The sequence below is a fragment of the Mytilus galloprovincialis genome, chromosome 7 (assembly GCF_965363235.1).
Source record: "Mytilus galloprovincialis chromosome 7, xbMytGall1.hap1.1, whole genome shotgun sequence".
Taxonomy (NCBI): domain Eukaryota; kingdom Metazoa; phylum Mollusca; class Bivalvia; order Mytilida; family Mytilidae; genus Mytilus; species Mytilus galloprovincialis.
In genome coordinates, this window is record NC_134844.1 from 40,754,614 (window position 1) to 40,776,596 (window position 21,983).

Sequence of the window (21,983 nt, forward strand, 5' to 3'; positions counted from 1 at the left end):
TCTTATCAAAATAGATGTAAGGTGTGTTAATTATTAATGTTCTGAATCACAAATCCGACAAGCTTTCATTTAAACCATTACAACTGAAATTTCCATTAGAAATACAAATTTTAGCATGGGTGTACTGAAAATTCGACATTTTTTGAAAATGACCCAAATCTAAAATACATCAATTTCCAATAAGTAGTTAAAAAGCATCGTCGATTTTGTGGAGTCTTAATGTCGCACTTGCTTAAAAACAACGTTTCAGTCGAAGTTTTGATTTGAATGTTACGAAATATTTTTTTGATAATTCCAGAAATTATGAAAACGGTTATATAAATGAATATTTGTCATATTTAAATACTTTGAGTTGATAATTGTATTAATAGATGTAACTTTGACCGACACCTTATAAACTTTTATTTACAGAAGTAAAGATGTCTGCAGCAGATAGAATAAAACTTTAAATCGCGACGTTGTGTTACGCTTATATGTACGAACATAGCGCGTATAAACGTCTAAAAACTCTCCATTATTAGTTTAAAATATCTTATGCAATTGAACGTTACCATGGAACACAACACCATGCATGTTGAAGGCCGAACTTTGACCTATAATGATTTACTTTTATAAATTATTTTGATGGAGAGTTGTCTCATTGGCACTCATACCACATCTTCCTAAATCTATGTACATGTAGTAATGTTTCTTCAATCATTAACACAGATACAAAATACTAACAACCGGGCCATAACATTGTTATTGAGAGTTCGAAAAAGAAGAATTAGATGAAATTTTAGACGGCGTATGTCTTGTTTTGTTCGTCCTTGGTTATCAACCGAAAGGAGACTCATGTTTAGTCATTGTGATCAGTTGATGAACGAGTTACGAATCGAGGTTGAACTTTCTTTCTTTAATTTATTTTAGAATGCCACCAGACATTTTCAATGAACTTCTCAACAGAGTTGGTCAATAATCAAAAAGACAAATTTTCTATTTAGAAGAGCCCTGTCACCTTGTCTTAAACTTGCCATCACTTTAAAACATTTATCTTTTAGTGACAAGTATTAAACCTTGCAGTCTGACTTAAGAGTCGCTTGGGGTACTATAAACCCGTTGTTTGCCGAACGTTATTGATGAGAGAGACCACAGTGCGATCGTGGCCTTGTGTGACGGGGGTATTAACTAGGGAGTGCCCTTTAAAGTAAATTGCTAGGACAAATCAGAACAAAAACGAATCTACGATAGGAAAATAGAGACTTGAAGAGATATATAAAATTGCCCAACGAGTTTACAGCAATGGATAAAAATAAGGAATATAAATCTTTTTTTCATTCATTGTTGTATTCTCATTCCTCTCCTCTGATCTTGATTTTAAACCTATTTACTAGTAACTGTCCTACAACCAGACATCGCGTGAATTTACGCCATCAAAATATTCTATGATTAGCATATATATAAGCAATCAGAAGAAAAAAAAAACAGCTAAGTCTTACCCATTATCTAAACGGTGGCATTTAAACATAAATATGTGATCTAAATTTTGTTTTGCGTGCCCTGAATTTCAAAAGAAGGATTAAAAGTACTGTGTTACTTTAATGTTATACGTTAATTCATTTTCAATTTCCGATTTTGTCTGAAACAGAATAATCAAACTATTCCGGTTTGATAACACTTTCGCACGAACTTTGTTTTTAAACATGAAAATTAACTTTGATATTATAAAAATGTTATAAATAGCCTCCCTTTAAAGGAAAATTGTACTGATGATAGTAAATATTACACTTAATTGTTCTTTTGAATTCAGATGATGTCGTTAAATTTATAAATGTATTTTATGTCAGTAACAAAATATCAAAACAATAATAATACGATTTTTAATTATTATATTCCATCTATAGAAATAAAAACAGGCTGTTTGTCTTTGACTTCTCTTATTTTGTGGAGTTCCATCCGTCTTTTAAACCAATAGATACTTTCTTGGTGGTTATTACCAAGGTAGAATATAGGGAAAAACAACGACAACAACCAACTTGGTGGTTATTACCAAGGTAGAATATTGGGGAAATCAACGACAACAAGCAACTTCGTGGTTATTACTAAGGTAGAATATAGGTAAAATCAACGACAACAACCAACTTGGTGGTAATTACCAAAGTAGAATATATGATAAATCAACGACAACAACCAACTTGGTGGTAATTACCAAGGTAGAATATATGATAAATCAACGACAACAACCAACTTGGTGGTTATTACCAAGATAGAATGTAGGTAAAATCAACGAGAACAACAAACTTGGTGGTAAATATCAAGATAGAATGTATGTAAAATCAACGACAACAACCAACTTGGTGGTAAATATCAAGATATAATACAGGGAAAATCAACGAAAACAACCAACTTGGTGGTAATAACCAAGATAGAATATAGGTAAAATCAACGACAACAACCAACTTGGTGGTAAATATCAAGATAGAATGTTGGTAAAATCAACGACAACAACCAACTTGGTCCTAAATATCAAGATAGAATACAGGGGGAATCAACGGAAACAACCAACTTGGTGGTAATTACCAAGATAGAATACAGGGAAAATCAACGAAAACAACCAACTTGGTGGTAATTACCAAAGGTAGAATATAGGGGAAATCAAGAAAAACAACGAACTTGGTGGTAATTACCAAGGTAGAATACAGGGAAAATCAACGACAACAACCAACTTGGTGGTAATTATCAAGGTAGCATACAGGGAAAATCAACGACAACAACCAACTTGGTGGTAATTACCAGATAGAATACAGGGAAAACCAACTAAACAACTAAGTTGTCAGTAATTATCAAGACAGAATATAGGTAATATCAACGATAAAAAAAACATGGCGGTAATTTCTATGATAGAAAATAGAAAAAAACATCAAAAGTCAGAAGGAATTCGAATAGTATAAAACGAACAATAATCTACAAAACTTAGAATATGTTATAAAAGTTTTCCCATTTGAAGAATATGTTATGAAAGTTTTCCCATTTTAAGAATATGTTATAAAAGTTTTCCCATTTGAAGACCCTGACCGAATCAAATATGACCATCATTGTTGCTGTTGCACACATTTAGTCTAAGTTACAAACCATTATATAATATTTAAAACGCTCTTTTGAATCGGCTGTGCCAGATCAAATTTTTAAATTGTTTAAAGACTTTCAGTGATTATTTTGATTTCAATTAAGAGATAGGCAGTGTTGTTTTTGCCACTTGAAGGTTGTTCAAAAGACATTGTTATCATTTTAAATTATACCTTCAACCTGAATGTCGTGCAACAGCCGCTTTCGAATTTAATCAAGCGTAGCAAGACGTATACATACAAATGTGTTGACAGTTAACCCTTTATCATGATTTAATAAATGTGTTTCAAATCCATGTATAGATTTTATAGATTAGACCTTTCAATTGGTTATCCCGTTTTAATGGTTTTACACTAGTAATTTGTGTGCCCTTTATAGCTTGCTGTTCGGTGTGAGCCAAGACTCCGTGTTGAAGACCGTACCTTGACCTATAATGGGTTTTTTTTTTTTTGTAAATGGTGACTTGGATGGAGAGTTGTCTCATTGGCACCCGTACCATATCTTTCTATAGAATGAAATTCATAACAGTGTGGCTGTGGCCATTGATTGACACATTAAATTCATCCATTGACTGGAACAATTTACGTGAACGTTTGTCTGTAACGACCACTGTTCACGACGTACCTACGATAGACATTTAAACTGTGGGGCCACCAAAGGTTTCTTAACGCCTTTAATTATAAAATAATTCGAAAAATTAATCAGGAATAACCTTTATGTTTTGATTTATATAATTGATATAAATCAAAACATCGTGTTATTTCTGATTAATTTTTCGAATTACTTTATTAAGGTGTTGAGAACCTTTGGTGACCCCATAGTTTAAGTGTCTTTAAAAAGTACATAGTGAGCAGTGGTCGTTACATACAAACGTTCACCTAAATTGTCCCAGTCAATGGATGAATTTAATGTGTCAATCAATGGCCACAGCCACACTGTTTTGAATTTCATTCTATCTATATGCAACAGCGTTTCATTTTCTCGTAGTGGACTTGTACTTGAAAGAAACAACCGCCTGATCTCTTAACACGTCATTTGGTTTTTTATTAGTTTTTTCTGAAAGAAGACAATGTATCCGTACATTATTAATGAATTTCTTCCTATTATAGCTTTATCTTAGTGATCTAAAGGTGTTATGTTATGCTCTATTCATACTATATCTTTAAGAAGTTATCGATCGCCTGTATTTTTGTTTCATCTAGACATGCGATGTTGTTAGACTTTTCAAGGCTAGAATCATTCGAAAAATAGATGAATTAGTCTAAGACAGGTATAGGATAATATGATGTCTGTTAGTTTTATATTTTAAAGAAATTGGATTTAGATATAGATATGAAGTACTAGTATATCTCAACCATTGACATTTTTATATCTTATGCAAGCAGTTTTGAACATATGTTGGGTAAAAAAACACCTCAAATTCGAGAGTTCCAAGGGTAGACTAGAGTTTAGAAATATAGGTGTCTGATCTCTTACAGTTTGTGTATCCAAAGCGTTATTATGGAAAAACCTTACTCTAAGAACATTCAAACATTAATATTTGAAAGTACTAACATGCAGAAACATTAGGGGGCTATATGACCAAAAAAAGACATACTCTTGATTCAGTTTTATTGGTTGTGTAGCGCGGTTGCTTCCCCTACTTAGTACATGTAGAACATATAAAGCCAGTCTTAATTAATGGTGCTTAGATAATCGATTTTTTGGCTCAGTGGGTTAACGCACTGACTGTCACGCAGGCGACTGGGGTTCGAATCCCGGTGGTGACGATATAAATTTGTAGAGTAGAAACATGCTCTCCGGTTACAGTTGGATACCAATTTTTCGTGGGTTTCCTGGGTCTAGGTGAACTACGAATTCAAATGCTCCACACATTACAAATTTTCTATAGGCTTTGTATGCAGAGATTGGTAGAACCACGAAATCAAATATCAACGAAAATGCAAGCCATCCTAGTAGGGCAACTTTACCCGACGGAGTTGGTTCGACGTCATACATGTATATATTTTCATAAGTCTTTGGCTCAACAACATCAGTTAAGATCATTTGCATTTAGAAGATGGTCAATTACTAATTAACAATTCTTTTAATTTCAAACATTAACAAACCATATGGTCAAGATTACACACAAATAAAGGTTATTCAGAAAACTAATCAGCATGTTTATGTACATCCACTTTACTTAATTGTTGTCATTGATCACAATGAACAAGTAACAAAAACATTTCAAATAAACGGACAAACTAGATGCCACACAGTCTTTTGTGCTTATTAGCCAAAAGGAGAACATTGCACAAGGACTATTTTAGTGGCATTGGTCACAACTCGGCCTATTCCGTACCTTCATCTAATAGATAGAAGGAGAGTAGCGGAATCACCCGAGGATTGCCGATTGGTTTAGTGGGTCAGAGGCAGCTTCACTATCGATGGTGGTCCTCTCAACCACTTAAGAAGCCCATTTACACATTATAAACTCTATAACTTTGGTAATTACCAATGCTCGACTGCATGGTGAATGTAGATAAAAGTAAATGTAGGATTATAACCAATGATACAGTAACCCCACTACGCGAATCACCAAAATATATAATATAGAGGTGCTGAACACTGTGACAACTCGTTTATGTTATCGATGATTGTCTTTTCATCAGTAGGCATGTTATTTTACGTTGGAGATGATTTCAAAAGAATGAAATTGTAATTAATAACTAACATACCGGTATCACGAAAAATACATTAACATAGACAATCCTTCTCCGAAAGTCTTACTTTTCTCTGGGAGTCTTACTTTTATTAAATTAATATAAATGCGAGTTGTAATAAATGGAATATAACAGAGCTATATTAAACACAGTATGTTCTTGAGAGGGCAATTAATGTGTTGTTGAATGGAGTTATGACTTATGAAACACGAAAGTAGGCGTCGTCCTTGTGATAGTCATTGCTTATTGTTTTTCTCTCTCAATGTTTTCAGTTTTATCGTAAACATATACATAATACCGCATATTTACAGCTTCTTGTGTAATAAAATATATCTATATATATTTTCACTATATATATATCTGTCCTCATTAAATCGAGTTCGATCAAATTAACAGAACTACTTTACAGCACTAGATGCATATTTTGACAATTAATATCTCTTCAGTGGTATCCGAGGAAAACATAATTGAAAATCAAAAACCTAATATAAATTCGTTGAAGAGCTTTTAAACCAAATGGACCAACAGTAAAGCCAAATCCGGACCGAGGATCAGAGCTATGCCTAAGAGAGACATTCCTTTATTTAAAAATATTTCAACGTTCTCTAACAACAAATTTGAATAAAAACATATTAGTATGCTCATGTCTGTACAGAAGTATTGGCTATTTACAAATGTAGCTAGTGTTGCCCTAGAATTTAATTACATGTAGTGTAAAAAGGTACGACAAAAAACCATTAAAAATGGTAAATGAATGTACATTTTCAGCAATTAATTGTCAAATGAAATTTTTAAAATCTCGGATTAATACTTAAAGTGAGGCGGTTTCTTTCAAAGTTAAAATTCAGCCGATTTTCATGAGCCTACAAAAGAATATCAGGAATGTTAAATTGACTTTTGAATGGATCATCTACAAAGTAGGTCAAACACCCTATTGTTGCAATGACAAAATTGATAATGTAAATATTCTATCCAGATTCTCCTTCTACTTAGTTAATGTCTGCCATTAGCTATATATACATTAATTTCGTTCAACAACGTATGTTAGCAAAGGTACCAATATACCACGTGTCTTGAAAAATTGACTGTGATAATCCCATTCCTAGTTTTGGTTCTTTCAACAACTAATCGGTAAGTTAAACAAAGTATAGTCTTTTATCATACGTACATGTTTTTAACAAATTCAAAAAGCTGCTAATTAAATGCCATAGGTACTGTCGTTATAAGAATAAATTGGTATGTTTTTTTTTTTTTCAATTCCACAAGTTACAGTGTGATAACTATCAATGACAAAGCTTGACTTATTTCTAGTTTTGACTGTTCATTCTAGTCCTTATTATTTCCTTATCTCCTTATATGTATATCTCTCTTCGGCTTACAGGATATTTGTCTTTTCAAAATTCTTGCTATGGGTAAATCCCCAAAATGTGCATTGAAGACAGAAACATTGTTACGTTCTTTTCTTCAATTATGCATACAGAACGATTTAGCCATGTGCATAAAAATGTAGACTTACCCCTTCATGTAGCAACAAAAATACATGCATTATATATTAGAAATGTAAGAGAGGTTCATTCAATTACTAGGGCAATGGATGGACTTCTGATATCAGTTATAGAGGATGCAAATAATAGACACTATAACAGCCTTCATACAGTACAAGTTGTTTGTTAGCATTTTGGAATTGTCTTTATTGTACGTTTTTTGTTGTTGTCTTAGAATGATATCTCCAAGAGTGCTTGTTGGTTGAACTAGAACTATCATTTAAATCTTGTAAATAATCATCAGGTTTTCATACGAAAGTATAAGACCATATGACTCGGGTAAAACAAAAACCGATGAATCAGTAAAAAAAAACAAATTATTGGCAATACAAACTTTTAAAAGGAAGAATTGATAATAAAAATTTGGTATAAAAGAAATTCCTGCTGCGCTCGCTAGAGTACGTCGTCAGTACTGGTAAATGTAACAACCATTATTAGGTGAAAAGATAGATCGTGGATACTGATAATTTCCAAATACTACATATGTAAAAGTTGCTGACGAAGAGAGGCAATTCAAGCAGATTTATGAAACTATTTCAGCTCAACGCTTGTGTGTTTATTGGTATATATTTTTTTGCAGAAGGCACGTTATCATCATGATTTTTAAATTTTCTTAGGCGATTATTTACTAGCATATATATTTTAAAGTGGGTCTCATTGGGGTCTAAGCGTGATGCGGGATTGCCGATTTTTGGTAAGCGTGACACGGGAAAGTCAAATTATTGTGTCGTGAAAACGGGAAATGAGGTCTAGCGGGACCCGGGAAATGACAAAAAAAAGGAGAATTGCTTACGTACATAGTGTAAGCGGGATACGGGAATCTGACAAAACAGTAAGCGGGATCCGGGATCGGAACCCCCCAATGAGACCCCCTTTAAAAAGCTCCTTCAATAACAATACTGAATTACTCAGTTGTACACCCCGTATTTCCGTTTACTAGTATATATATATTATATATATACCACGTAAATTAATTCATCTATACATAATTAAATCGAAATTAATAATATATATATAAAAAGTATATAAAATAAAAAATATACATCTTAATAAATCAACAGAATAAATTTATAATTTAAAAAAAAATCCGTACCATTTGTATTTTCCGGATCTTTTCTTACAAAAACCGTCTACGATTAATTATTTATCTTTACTTTCACTTTGTTTGTATTATTTGTACATTTATATGTTACACAATTATGAAGTTTACATCTATTTTGGACTTTATTTTCCTGGTATATTTTGTTGTACACATTCCAGTAGCAATATTTTTCGATTCACAAGCAATTTTCCCTAAAAGGATCTACCCTGGAGTAGTAAGTACATTTTTAAACAAAGACATCGTGACGGATTTTCACCGTTTCTTTTAAATTTTGTGTTGTTACACGACTTTCCCATAGTAGGGGCGAGAGTTGGGCGTTACCAAACCTGTGTAGAACTGTGTTAGATAACGTATGTTCCTGTCTCCTAGTAGGGAGCATACATGTAGTCCAGTGATTGTTGATGTCATGTGTCGCAGTTGTTAATTATCCTTCGATAACATGAATAATATTGTTTTAAATATTTGATTTTTTATGTTATATTGTATAAGGGCCTGTGTTATGCCGTATTTGTTGGTTGTTGTACGTAATTTAAAAGCTGTCGTGTATCTGTTAACACCATTCTGTCCTTTGAACTTCTGGTAAAAGAGGCTGAATTGTTAGTGGCAGTCGTTTTTTTTTTCTTCTAGCAATTGCCCTCGGTCACTTCGACAGTCTTCGTATCAACTTAAGAGTTCTTGCAAGGTTGTGTATGTGACGTGGTAGTGGTACTCTGTATAAGTGAAATATCCTATTTTCCTTAGCCTGAAATGTGCCTGCATCTAGATGACAGTAGCAATGACAAAGTTATGCACCCTACACACCAAAGTCATTCACGATTTAAATCAAGTTTATGATTGGAATATTCCAGGTGACAACATTTGTGTTCTCCGAGTCATGAAAATAAACTAAAAAAATAGATTTTTTTCGATGCAGTAAATTTTATAATCTGAATTCGTTTACAGTTGTCTAAACTGTTGATACTAGTTTGTAATTTTTGTTGTAGGTGGTAGACCTAATGGGTTGGTATTGCCGAGAGTTTAAAGATCCGATGATGGTAGAATCGCCAGCCTGGTTCAAGTCTTTTATTTGTTGTGAAATTTTGTTTCAACTGCCGTTCTTTTTTGTGGCAGTATATGCATTTTCAAAAGGTATTGTTGTAACTTTTCATTTAAATTCATTCTAGCATTTACTGTTTTTTTGTATTTATTTAATCTTTTATGTATTTATCTAATTCAGGGAGATTGGTTCAGTCACAAAGTTCCTATGTATAAGTAGGAGCGCATCAACTTCAATACAAAAGTACCGAACTATCAATATAAAGAAACACTGGCAATGAATAATTTTTACGAATACGAATCTTAATGGATTTTGAAACAAGCTAAATAAAATATATATGTACATGTTGTTAAAGACCAATACCACTATATTAGTCGTATTGGACCTTGAACACTTGGCACGAAGTAGGTAATATCTAAAATTCGAAGAGTTCACCCCATTCCTTCCTATGACTATATATGCATTAGTCCATTGTTACAAGGGTATGATGTTGATATTTCCTTCACCCTTCAGTTTTTTCATATTCTTATAATCAATCATTGTAATGACTTTAGCACAATTTAATCATCGTCAATTTCATATCTACCATTTCATTTTAGGTATAAACAGATGTCCCTGGATACAGAGACCTATGTTGATTTATGCCGCTCACACAGCAACAACGACAATATGTATAACCTTCCATTTATTTTTACATGACTTCAGCACCTCCAAATACCCAGGACCAACGTCAATTGACGATAGGCTTAAATTGTTTGCTATATACAGTCCGTTTCTATTGATTCCTTTGGTTTTGCTTGTAAACTTTGCCTTTCGAAAATTTCCAAAAGAAAAAGTGAAACAGCGGTAATGTATTATTGTAAACAGTTTAAAGTAGCACTTGTTTCCGATCATAACGTGTACATGTTATCATACTGTATGCTTTTCAATAAAAGTTCAAAATCCAGCTAAGCATGTAGCATTTTCGTTTGTTAGTTTGATTTTCCATGAACATAATATGATGTCAAATTTATTAGTCCAGTCAAACTAAGATTTAACCTCAAACTAATTGCAACAGATTTTTTTTAGTTCTAATCTATAGCATTATGCCCTTTATATGCACAGAAAAAAGTCCCATAAAATTTAACTTGAGGAAAACTCAAAATCAGCATTTTTAATTTCCTATGGAAATTAACCTTGCAAGAGTTATCTCGCTTTTCAATGCAAATCTACATAGGAATTTTAAATGGTGGTTTTTTAAGTCTTCCTCAAGTTAGATTTTATGGGACTTTTTTCTGTGTATATTTGGGGTATAATGCTAAAGATTAAAATCTTCTGTTGCAAATACTTTCGGGTTAGGGTCAAATTATATATATTTTGGCCACGAGCATCACTGAAGAGACATGTATTGTCGAAATGCGCATCTGGTGCAAAAAACAAAAAAAACAAAAAAACAAAAAAATTGGTACCGTTAATGTTATTATGCTAGATTGACTGGACTATATAGCTATTTTTTACTACTGCATTTTTGATGCTATTCACTTTCCACTGTATCTGGTTTGCAAAATTTTTTACGACTTTGTTGACTCTGTATATATGAAATATGTTTTTGGTTTCATATAGCAAAGGCATTTTTATTTCCATTTTATGCATTTTCTTTGTTACATTCTAAATCAATTTTGCTTTGGGTTTACATGATAGTCGATACACTAAATTTATATTTTGTTATTTTTTTGTGCGGTAACATTGCATAATGAAACATGCAATTCTGATATAAATGTCCTGTGCAGAATTTAAATGAAGAAAAAATACAATAAGTAAAATCACCAAAATACTGAACACAGAGGAAAATCCAAACAAGTAAGTCCCTAATCAAATTGCAATATCAAAAGCTCAAACACATGAAACGAATTGATAACAACTGTCATATTCCTGAATTGGTACAGGCAATTTAATATGTAGAAAACAGTGGAATAAACCTGGTTTTATAGCTAGTTAAACCTCTCACTTGTTTGACAGTTGCATTAAATGCCACTATACTGACAACGATGTGTGAACAAAACAAACAGACATAATATGTAATAAATTTCAAAAATAGGGGTACAGCAGTCAACTGTGTGTTATAATCAAAATCACTATCAAAACAAACAAATATGTAACAAAAAAGCACCAAAAAGGCATATAGACAAAGCACTTTAGAAAAAATTAAAGACGAGAACACAAAATGTACCATAGCTTAATAACACAAAAGCGGGATGTATAAATACAGAGCCACGTCATATGTATTAAAGAAACACTAAAAGGAATATAGAGAAAGATAAAAAGCAAACATGAAAGACGAGAAAACAAAAGTTATCGCAGAACAAAGTAATATTTCTTACCCCAAAGACGTTTTAACGCCTCAGAAATATTTCATATTTTATCTAGTTAAATCATATAGTCTCTTGGTGATTGGAAGAACATGACTTAAAAATGGTTGTCGTTGAAAATTTACTGGTTTCAGATAATGAACTCAATTTGTAGTTATATAAGGTGTTTTGTGATGTTCTGTAGTAGTTCTGCATTGCATATATTGCGATGGAAAGATGTAGGTAAAATATTGCCTTTGATAATTAAGTTACCATATTCATCTGGCTGTATTTTTTGAATGATTGTTTTACACTGTTTTATTGTCATTCATACTTGTATTTTCTATTTTAAAGATTTATTCAAACTCTTAGAAAAAGTATATCAAATATACTACACTCCAAGCTTACGGTCAATTGATAAAGGTGAGGTTCATAGAAACAGAGATATTATTTATTGATAATATATCAAGAACATTTCACGACTATCCGGCATTGTTGATTGTTTTTGTAATTGTGATGATTCTGCCCAACAATTTGCATCTAGTCTGATATTGCTTGGACGTTTGGTCATTTCTATTTTTTTCGGTTCTTTCATAAATTGCTAGAGCCATGAGACTCCTGAGCGCAGTCTATATTAGTAACACCCATGGAAATTCCGTACCAAGACTTGGGCGACCAATGTATGTCTCAGTATTGTACCGGTATACAATTACTATTCAAATGTTTATGATCTCCCCGATGATATCAGATTTAACACCATCATATTTCATAAAACAAAAGTAAACATCCAGGATTGTCTTATCTTATATTAAGTTGATATTAAGTTATGTATATTCAGCAACTGTAGGATTTTTATAGTAGTGCCAAGGACAAACAATGATTCTTTTAGTAATGTTAAAAAGGGTAAAGAGAAAAAAAAAGGTTGTTGGTTGTTCTATTGACTTTATTGAATGACCTTTATGTGTACCTATTTCCTTTAGATGATATCAATTGCGATACAGTAAGAAGCCAGAAAATGATGACCCGTTATCTACTAAAAGACTCGTTGGCTGAATAACATATACCGTCTGCACCCAAACAGACTCTCCCTGATTAAGGTGAACAATTGCCATGTTACTTTCAGCACGATGAAGATATGTCACATCTGGGGATATAGTATATGTCACGACAAGCGTTGAACCGTCCATAACAATTTCTGCCGCCAAAAGTGCATGGTCCAACGCCCTTAAATCAAAGAAAAACACAAATACACCTGCTACGATTGTGGTGAAAATGCCACTATGTGGATGATAATGATTGCCTATGTTTGTCACAACACGATCAAATATAATTGTCTGATGATTTCCTAAGTGTCCAGTTAATATCAATTCCAGTAGGTGCAAATCTCCATAATATTATGATTAAAATTCCGCTGATTTGTTGTACTACATGACGATGCGAAAGATTGAGATGTCTCGCAAAAGACATTTCCTCAGCTAAATAATTTCTTGATTATTTTAGTATATTGTTTAAGTTATATCGTAATTTTTACAGTGATAAACACAAAACGTAAACATGCTTATGTATGTTTATATATATTTACGATGAAATATAGTTTCAATGATTTTCTTAGACTTTTATTGAAAATATCAAGTTTTCTCCCAGTAATTTAGGAAATCATTGTCTGAAATAAATTTTTATTGAATTTAAATTCCGTCGACCTTCTTGGCATTAAATTGTTATCCCATATTATAGTAACGTGAACCAAGCCGGTCAATGACATTTTCATTTCATTCTTATACTGAATTATCTGATCAATAGTTTCTGATTTTACTAAATATGCAATATCTTTGCATTTAATGTGTAACTGTAAACATACTCTTTGCACGTCATGGTTTTGGTCTTAGTTCATGCAAGGTAAATTGCTGATCCATGTATAAGAAATTATGTAAGAATCTTTATAATATATACAAATGTAAACATTTACAAGGTGTTTCATACTTTTTATATAAGGACTCAATATTTATTATGACTTATTTAATTTCTTGCTGCAGAATACGATACATAAAGATGCTTGATCGTTATGGAATAACCGTTTTACAAAGGATATCGGATATATTCCTTACGTGGTAACTACAATCCCCTGCCCTTTCATGAATGTGACCTTCCGAATTAGACTATTTACCGGATTTGTTATAACATAAGCAACACGACGGGAGCCACATGTGGAGCAGGATCTGATTACCCTTCCGGAGCACCTGAGATCACCCCTAGTTTTTGGTGGGGTTCATATTGCTTATTCTTTAGTTTTCTATGGTGTGTCATGTGTTCTATTGTTTGTCTGCTAGTCTTCTTTCATTTTTAGCCAGGCGTTGTCAGTTTATTTTCGATTTATGAGTTTGACCGCCCCTCTGGTATCGTTCGTCCCTCTTTTATCCAACGTTAATGACATGAACTTTATCTATAATCCTTATGATTCCGTACGTAAAACAGCCGAATTATCCATGTTTAATGTACATATGCCTTATTGTCTGAAGCTTTCGTCTAGTGGTTGCGAAATATATTTACTGAATATTTTATATCTCATTTGAATGAATGTGACTATGCGTCGGAGGAAGAGATATGGCAATCCTTGAATTCATAGTCGACCTGAGTATTTAGGTTCAATATGTGATTTAGAATTTTAAAACATAAACTAATTTTCAGGGATTGTTGTGCTATTTTCAAAGAATAATATGCTCCCTTGAGGCATAACAACTCAAAATTCAGCATTTTGAAATATCATGTTACAAATAGGTAACCAGATTAAGTTTACATCTTAAAAATTATGACTAGACACAAGTTCAATTTTCCGAGACATAAAACTAAATGAAAGAAAAGATACATATTAATGCTTGTCCTATTTTAATAAATTATGTTCTCTAGTATATTCGACAATAATATTCGGTTACTTTTGAGATAGAAATATAATCAGTTTTCATACATTGCACAGAGATAAGAATATTGTTTTTTTCATTTTTTGGGTATAATAGGTTTAAAAAGATTTCAAATGTTCATATTGGCTAACCTTTTTTTATGGTAAGCTGTTCATTTGTAACTACTTTTGTTAATATTACATTAATCTCGATAAAGTAAGAAACCAGAAAATGAAGATCCGTCATCTAATAAAAGAATTGTTTGCTGATAAACGTCTACAGTCTGTACCCAAACAGAGTCTCCTGCATTAAGATGGGTAACTGCCATATTACTATCGGAACGATGGTGATGACTCACATTTGGTGCGTACGCATATGCCACGACTAATGTTGTTCCGTCCTTTACAAGTGCTCCAAATAACTGTGCATTTTGTCTAGCCCTTAAATCAAAGAAAAACACATAAACACCAGAGACGGTTGTGGTGAAAATTCCGCTGTGTTGGTGATACTGATTGCCTATGTTAGTCACAACACGATCAAACACAATAGTTTGATGATTTCCTAAGTGTCCAATGTCTTTACTGTTTGTAGCTGTAAATGCGATTTTCCCGTCTTCTGTAAAAGAATTTGAATCATACAACATTGAGTAGGAACTGTTAAATTCATTTAGTCTCCGATTATATTCAAACGTATTACTTAGTATTGAATAGTTCTGGTTAAAAAAAATTCAGGGTACTTGTATCGAAAGTCTATTTTTTATTACCCATTTTAATGTCAGTCAAAGTAAGAATTTAGATATACATAACGATATTTCATGCATTCTCTGTAGTCTTTACGTCATTTGTTATTACTTGAGTTAATTTAAATGGGGCTTCTTGTTGCATACACTGGCAAAATTTAAACTTCAACTTCGTCCCTAAATCTTAATATATTACAATATTCAGCTTGTAGAACATAATAGAATGTTTTTTTAAGACCTGAACTAATTTGGCAAATGGAGATAGATATACAATCATTACTGCGGATTAATAACAAAAATAGCATCGAATTAAGCATTTCACATCAGCATTTTTCTAGTTATGAGGAATTTTCCTTGTTGGGCTTATATCATCCTTCGATCAAAATGAATGTATCTAAACATAAATTTTAAATATTTTAGCAGTATACTGCCTTACAAAATAATTTTATCTGAGCATATTTATTTAACCTTTATGTGTACACTTTTTTCAGCTAGATTTTAAAAACATATTAAATTTGCAAGTCGAATTGCTAAAATATTTTTGATTGCAGACACTGTTCGATTGATTGATTGATTACGAAATATAGCTTATTAATTTTAGTCAATTGCAAGAGACATTAGAAATCGAAAATGAAGCTCTTTAGATAAGAAATGTTAATTGGGATTTAAAAGAGAATAAGTTATTTTGTTTTATTTCCCTAAAGCAATCACAAAAACAAAAACAGCAAACAAATCGCTTAATAAATTTAGAATTTTATATCAATTTCCCTACAGCATTTTTTTTTAATGCTATGCAGCAATTGTTCATGAAAGCTACAAATCATACTGCAAATACACAAAGCATGCTCGAGTTGACCGCAAAGACATGTCTTAGCATTCAACCACTTACATGCATAGCATCCATGTCCTGAATTTGAATCCATAAGAGAATGCAAAGACGATTGTATGACCAATCTTCAGTTGTTTTTATGATTGAGTTTCACCGGTTGTCCGAGGTCAATAGGCCTAAACAATATCATCTAACAATCGGTTCTTGTTGTGACATAACAATACTTGCATTGTGACATAGAAGTTCGAAAGACGTCCATTATTGGTAGGACAATTAGCGTATTATTTTATGAAGAATCAGGATTTTGCTGTGTGCAACACTGTATTTTGTGACCTGAGTATTTACTAGTTTAAGTTCCTTGCTTTATACTTTTTATACAAAATAATATTACCAAAACTAATAACTCAGAAATACTCAAAGGTATTATATAGTGTTGATTTTTATATGTTCTATACATGTATATTATTATAATAATACAAAACACTTATTTTTTCATAAAAAAAATATATGCTAAATTATATTATACCTAATGCTTTGGAAACGATTCTGTTTTCTCGTCTTTTCGCTAATATTCTATTTCTTACGCTGTGACTTGGTCTTTGTTTGAAATCTTCCAAATCAAATATACAACAAAAACTAAAATTACAATCATATAAAACGTACTATAGTTTTGAGTTACATAGAGCAATGGCTCTAAAAGGTAAATATATTAAATTCATTCTATCAAAACAAATCAGTTGGAGGTTAATATACAATCCCTATGACTCTTTTAAAAAGAGAGACACATTACAATAGTTCCTTGTAACTTTGGATTCAAATCACCAATTTTGGTGTTCTAGAGGTTATCGCTAGGCTAAGGATTGTTAACCTCGGTATATGGTATATGGTTTATTTGAGAATGGTACTAAAATGTCCTTTCTTTGATATTTTCAAATCATTATAATTGTAGTGATAGTTATGATGTACAATTAAAGACTGATGAAACATTTAACCTGATTCTATAGAGGAAACAAATAGTGGAAACTGGATACAAAAAAGCAACAGTGGTATACCGCTGTTCGAAATTCATCAATCGATTGAGAAAAAAATCCTAATCCGGGTTACAAACTTAAACTGAGGGAACACATCAAGTATAATAGGAGAACTACGACACAATAGAAACACACCACTAAAAGAACGATTCAACACCTACAGAAACAAACTATACGATAACAATTGTCATTTTCTTGACTAGGTACAGGACATTTGAAAAAAAAATGGTAGGTTGAACCTGGTTTTTGCTAGCCAAACATTCCTCATTTATGGCAATGTAAAATATAAAATTAAAATGACAACATTGCATGACAGGACTACAATACAAATAAATGGGGGAATATATAGGTTGATACAATTGATAATCAATATTTTACCTTTTGCATTCTGTGGAGTGTCCCTTATAGTCAAGTTCTTTTTTTCTGTATCGCTGTTTAATGTAATAGACAAAACAAAAAGTTACTAAAATTATTTAAAAAAATAGTTGTTGCTTTAAACAGTGTGTTTAAGAGTAAAAGAAGAAATAGTGAAAGCACCAATTAAAGAACAAATAAGCGACATAGATAATTAAAGAAGTGAAACAATACGATCATTAATCACCAAATGGTAATGGTAAAATTCTCTGCAGAAATATATCATTCTTCAGAGCTCAGGCCCATATTTTCTTTAAGATTGATTATAGAAGCGATTATAGTGGTGAATAATAAATTGCACTAACCTTTGATCTGTAGTGTGTAAAGAGCTTAAGAAGGTCTTAGGCTTTATACATTCATTCTCACATGCTGCCATTCTTTCTGTAAGGTGTGTATTCTCAGTTTCTAAAACAGCTACTTTGTTTTCAAGAAGAGAAATTCTATGAAGTATGTCTTCATTGGTAAACGTATCCTTTATACTATGAACATGTAAAAGTTGTATCAGAATAAGGAAAATATATTTGTGTTCCAACATTTTAAAACCTAGAATCGGTATCAATGATTTGTCACACGACCAAGATAAGCTTTTGTATATGCACACCGATAAGCCTTCTAGTAGGTTACGACTATATTGTGTGTCGATGTCAATAAAACAAAAGTAGTTATAAACAGATCATATTAATCTGATTTTTAAAGACGGCAGATCTACAATCAACCACGGGCTATTATTCGACCGTCACTGATGAGTCTTGTAGATGAAACGCGCGTCTGGCGTATATACAAAATTTAGTCCTGGTATCTATGATGAGTACATTTACAACCACTGGGTCGATGCCACTACTGGTGGAGATTTATTTCCCCCGAGGGTATCACCAGCCCAGTAGTTAGCACTTTTTGTGCTGACATGAATTGTCATTGGTGTGGTTATATTTATAAATTAACTGTTTACAAAATTTTGAATTTTTGAAAAACTAAGGCTTTTTTACCTCAGGCATAGATTACCTTAGCTGTATTTGGCATAACTTTTAGGAACTTTGGTCCTTAATGTTCTTCAACTTCGTACTTTATTTGGCCTTTTAAACTTTTTGGATTCGAGCGTCACTGACGAGTCTTGTAGATGAAACGCGCGTCTGGCGTATATACAAAATTTATTCCTGGTATCTATGATGAGTATATTCATGTGTTTCTTTGTCTAATATGTTCGTCTATTTATTTGTATTGTAGTCCTGTTATATTATGTTGTCATTTTAATGTTATATTTAACATTGCCATTAAAGTGCGAGGTTTGGCATGCCACAAAACCAGGTTCAACCCACCATTTTTTTCTTAAAAATGTCCTGTACCATGACATTTGCGCCGATTTTTTAATTTTTTTTTTTAAATTTTCATTCTTTCATTTGCGCCGATTTCATTTTTTCATTTGCACCGATTTTATATTTGCTCCTAATTGGATTTACAGGTAAGAGAATACTTGTACATGTACTATACCGTGAAGGTATGTTGGTAAAATCTGGTTATAAACATAGGTTTTAGTTAATTTTGATTCATATTGTTCTGAACTTTGCTGTAAATTGATGGACATATTGCACACTGCAACGAGCCGAGGAGTCAATTCTTTAACCATCGACGGCCATACACATAAGTACGTAAGCCATACAAAGAAAAGATGGACTTCGTTATTGACAATTACAACAAATATAGAAGAGACGAAATCACAAGAAAGGAATATATTAGATGTGTTGCCTATAAATACTCAGCAAGAACAGATATATGATTTTAATGTATTCCGTTTTTATGGATTTGAATGCTGTAAATAGATTTTCAATTCGTCATTTTAGTATTAACCAGAGTGCTTTTATTTAAGGTTTTTACTTCTTGATTTTGAAGTATGTGCATATAGTGTACAACTGGATGACGGAAGAGGTCTATAATGATAAATGAAAAATAACATGACTTGGATGGAGAGTTGTCGCATTTGCACTCATACCACATCTTCTTATACCTATTCACCTGTAAATTACCTGTAAAAAATAGGCGCAAATGAAAACAAAAATCGGCGCAAATGAAAACAAAAATCGGCGCAAATGAAAGAAAAAATCGGCGCAAATGAAATGCAGATCGGCGCAAATGCAAAACGCCGATTTACTCAACTTTATTCAAACGTCAGATTGTGATGATTGTTGAAAAAACACAAATATTGACAAAACGGTATCATTAAGCTACATAATTTTAGCTCAGTAGATAAGTACCAACTGGAACTATATATTGAAACACAATATTTCAATATTCAATATTCAAAAGAAAAAGAAAAAAAAAAGAAAAGCTTTGTCGTATTTACAAGACATTATTTATTGTGATTGTTTTTCGTTTCATCTATAAATAACTCAACAGTGATCGAGCTAGACATTGTAAGGGCATTTGTATTGGTGTCCAGGAAAGACACTTTTAAGTTGTTTGGGTTGTTATTTTTGTTTACGTTTCTTTGTGTATTCATCTTTGTTTTGTAACACAAACTTCAATTTTTTAGAAGTGTATATAACAACAAAGATTGTATCATATTTTTTTTAAAGTCTTGAGTTTTAGTTCGAGTTATGCTTCGTATTCAAGTAAGAGTACGAGTCAAATGCGATCGGGTTAAATGTTTTAAGGTTAAGTTGGAGTTAGAGCTACGTTTCGAATTAGGCTTTTTAAGTTCTACTTTCGAGCCAGAGTTTAAGTTTGAATTCGTGTTACTAGTATTTAATTTGTGTTCGTAAATTTCGACCGCGGAGGAGCCCACAAACAGTTAAAATTAACTGGCAATCATAAAAAGGGAAACAAACATTAAAAGTTAGAATTTTCGGACATTAAGAGTAAGACCTCTTGGAAACGTCAGCTATGTTTCACATTTTTTTGGGCATACATACAATCAACAGTTCATTTATACACTAATAGTTCACTCTGACAATAGTACTACGCACATAAAAAATATCTTTCTTCTAACCTAAAAAATTTACTAAGTTTTAACTTGTTTAAAAGTGGGGTCATTTTTATCGCAAATTCAGACACCCTCTTTAGTTTCTTCTTCAAAGTAGAAGGAAAAACTATCCCATGGTATTTTAAGCATAGAGTACTGCATAAAACTAGTTACTGGTACAAATTTTAGAACCTAAATATGAAAAAGCCTGAAGATATGAACGGAGAAGGATAGAGTAAAAAAAAAATCTGTTTCAGCAAAGAACTTACTCACTTCTTTTCCCCTCATATTTTGTAAAACCTTATGGTCAATAACTTACACTCATGAAATTACTACCTTTTTCGCTAATATACACAAATATTTTCAATTAAGACCAATAATATATGATAAGCAGTTTGTTATAATCCGTCAAATACACTTTGTCAGAAAGGCTTATTGTATCAAAATAATTGGGTGATAGTTTCAGTTAAGATTCTGCGACGTGTACAATTCGTCAAATCCGTTGAAACTTGCTTCTTATAGTCATAAGAAAGGACGAAAGTTGTTCAATTTTATGCATTGAATACTATACCAAGAAACATCGACTGAAAGTTTGAGTCAATTAACTAGTATATAGAAGTTGACTTTTGTATCTGCAATGAATAATAGATTGAATGAGGTATACTTCAAGGTTCGAGAAGAATTTGTTGATAGTTGTGAATTTGAAGAACTGGAGGCAGTTAATGACCCTCGTTCATGCTACAAAAGTTACACAAGTAAACAGAAGTGTTCCCCCTTTAAGAGTGAGGAAGCTTCTGACATGAAATGACTACAGACAATCAACGGACTGTTGTCCCTCAGTTTCGGGTTTTTGTTTCTAGAATGAAGATGTTCTTGTATAATTGTTGCAACAAAACATTTAAGAAAGATCGAAAACTCTGCAAAGTTTGAATCAGATAAGCATATCAAGAAGAATGTTTTAGACGTGGCAGAAAGGAATTAGTATAATTTAAAGTTGAAATAGTTTCTCATCTTTTAAACTTACAGCACTTTATCATTCTTTTTGCAATACAAAATATTTGCTTAAAACGAAAACAACTAAAATCTGAACCCCTGAAAGCAAAAATCGAAGATCACGATACTGCTTTTACTTATTCAATATCAACTGTTGACAACGACTTGATTGTGAATAAAAAACATTCCTCACGACAATGTTACTTGATAAATGTAAATCTTTCCTTCCTGTATTTGAAATATTTACCATATTTTTAAATAACTCTTTACATGTACATGTACTTGTATTTAAATTTTTCTTCTTTGAATGT

General features: G+C 32.2%; 2 protein-coding genes across 2 annotated transcripts; one reads left to right on the top strand and one right to left on the bottom strand.

Moving 5' to 3' along the window:
* The first annotated feature begins 8,518 nt into the window (after positions 1-8,518).
* On the top strand, positions 8,519-10,435 carry LOC143081698 (sigma intracellular receptor 2-like). Its single transcript, XM_076257439.1, has 3 exons — positions 8,519-8,667; positions 9,437-9,581; positions 10,089-10,435. Exons 1-3 carry the CDS (start codon positions 8,551-8,553, stop codon positions 10,337-10,339), a joined length of 513 nt encoding a protein of 170 aa, XP_076113554.1. The 5' UTR covers positions 8,519-8,550; the 3' UTR covers positions 10,340-10,435.
* Positions 10,436-14,682: 4,247 nt separating this feature from the next.
* LOC143081699 (complement C1q subcomponent subunit B-like) lies at positions 14,683-18,298 on the bottom strand. Its single transcript, XM_076257441.1, has 4 exons — positions 18,029-18,298; positions 17,688-17,740; positions 16,805-16,888; positions 14,683-15,325 (listed from the first exon to the last, which is right to left on the bottom strand). Exons 1-4 carry the CDS (start codon positions 18,256-18,258, stop codon positions 14,913-14,915), a joined length of 780 nt encoding a protein of 259 aa, XP_076113556.1. The 5' UTR covers positions 18,259-18,298; the 3' UTR covers positions 14,683-14,912.
* Positions 18,299-21,983: the final 3,685 nt, after the last annotated feature.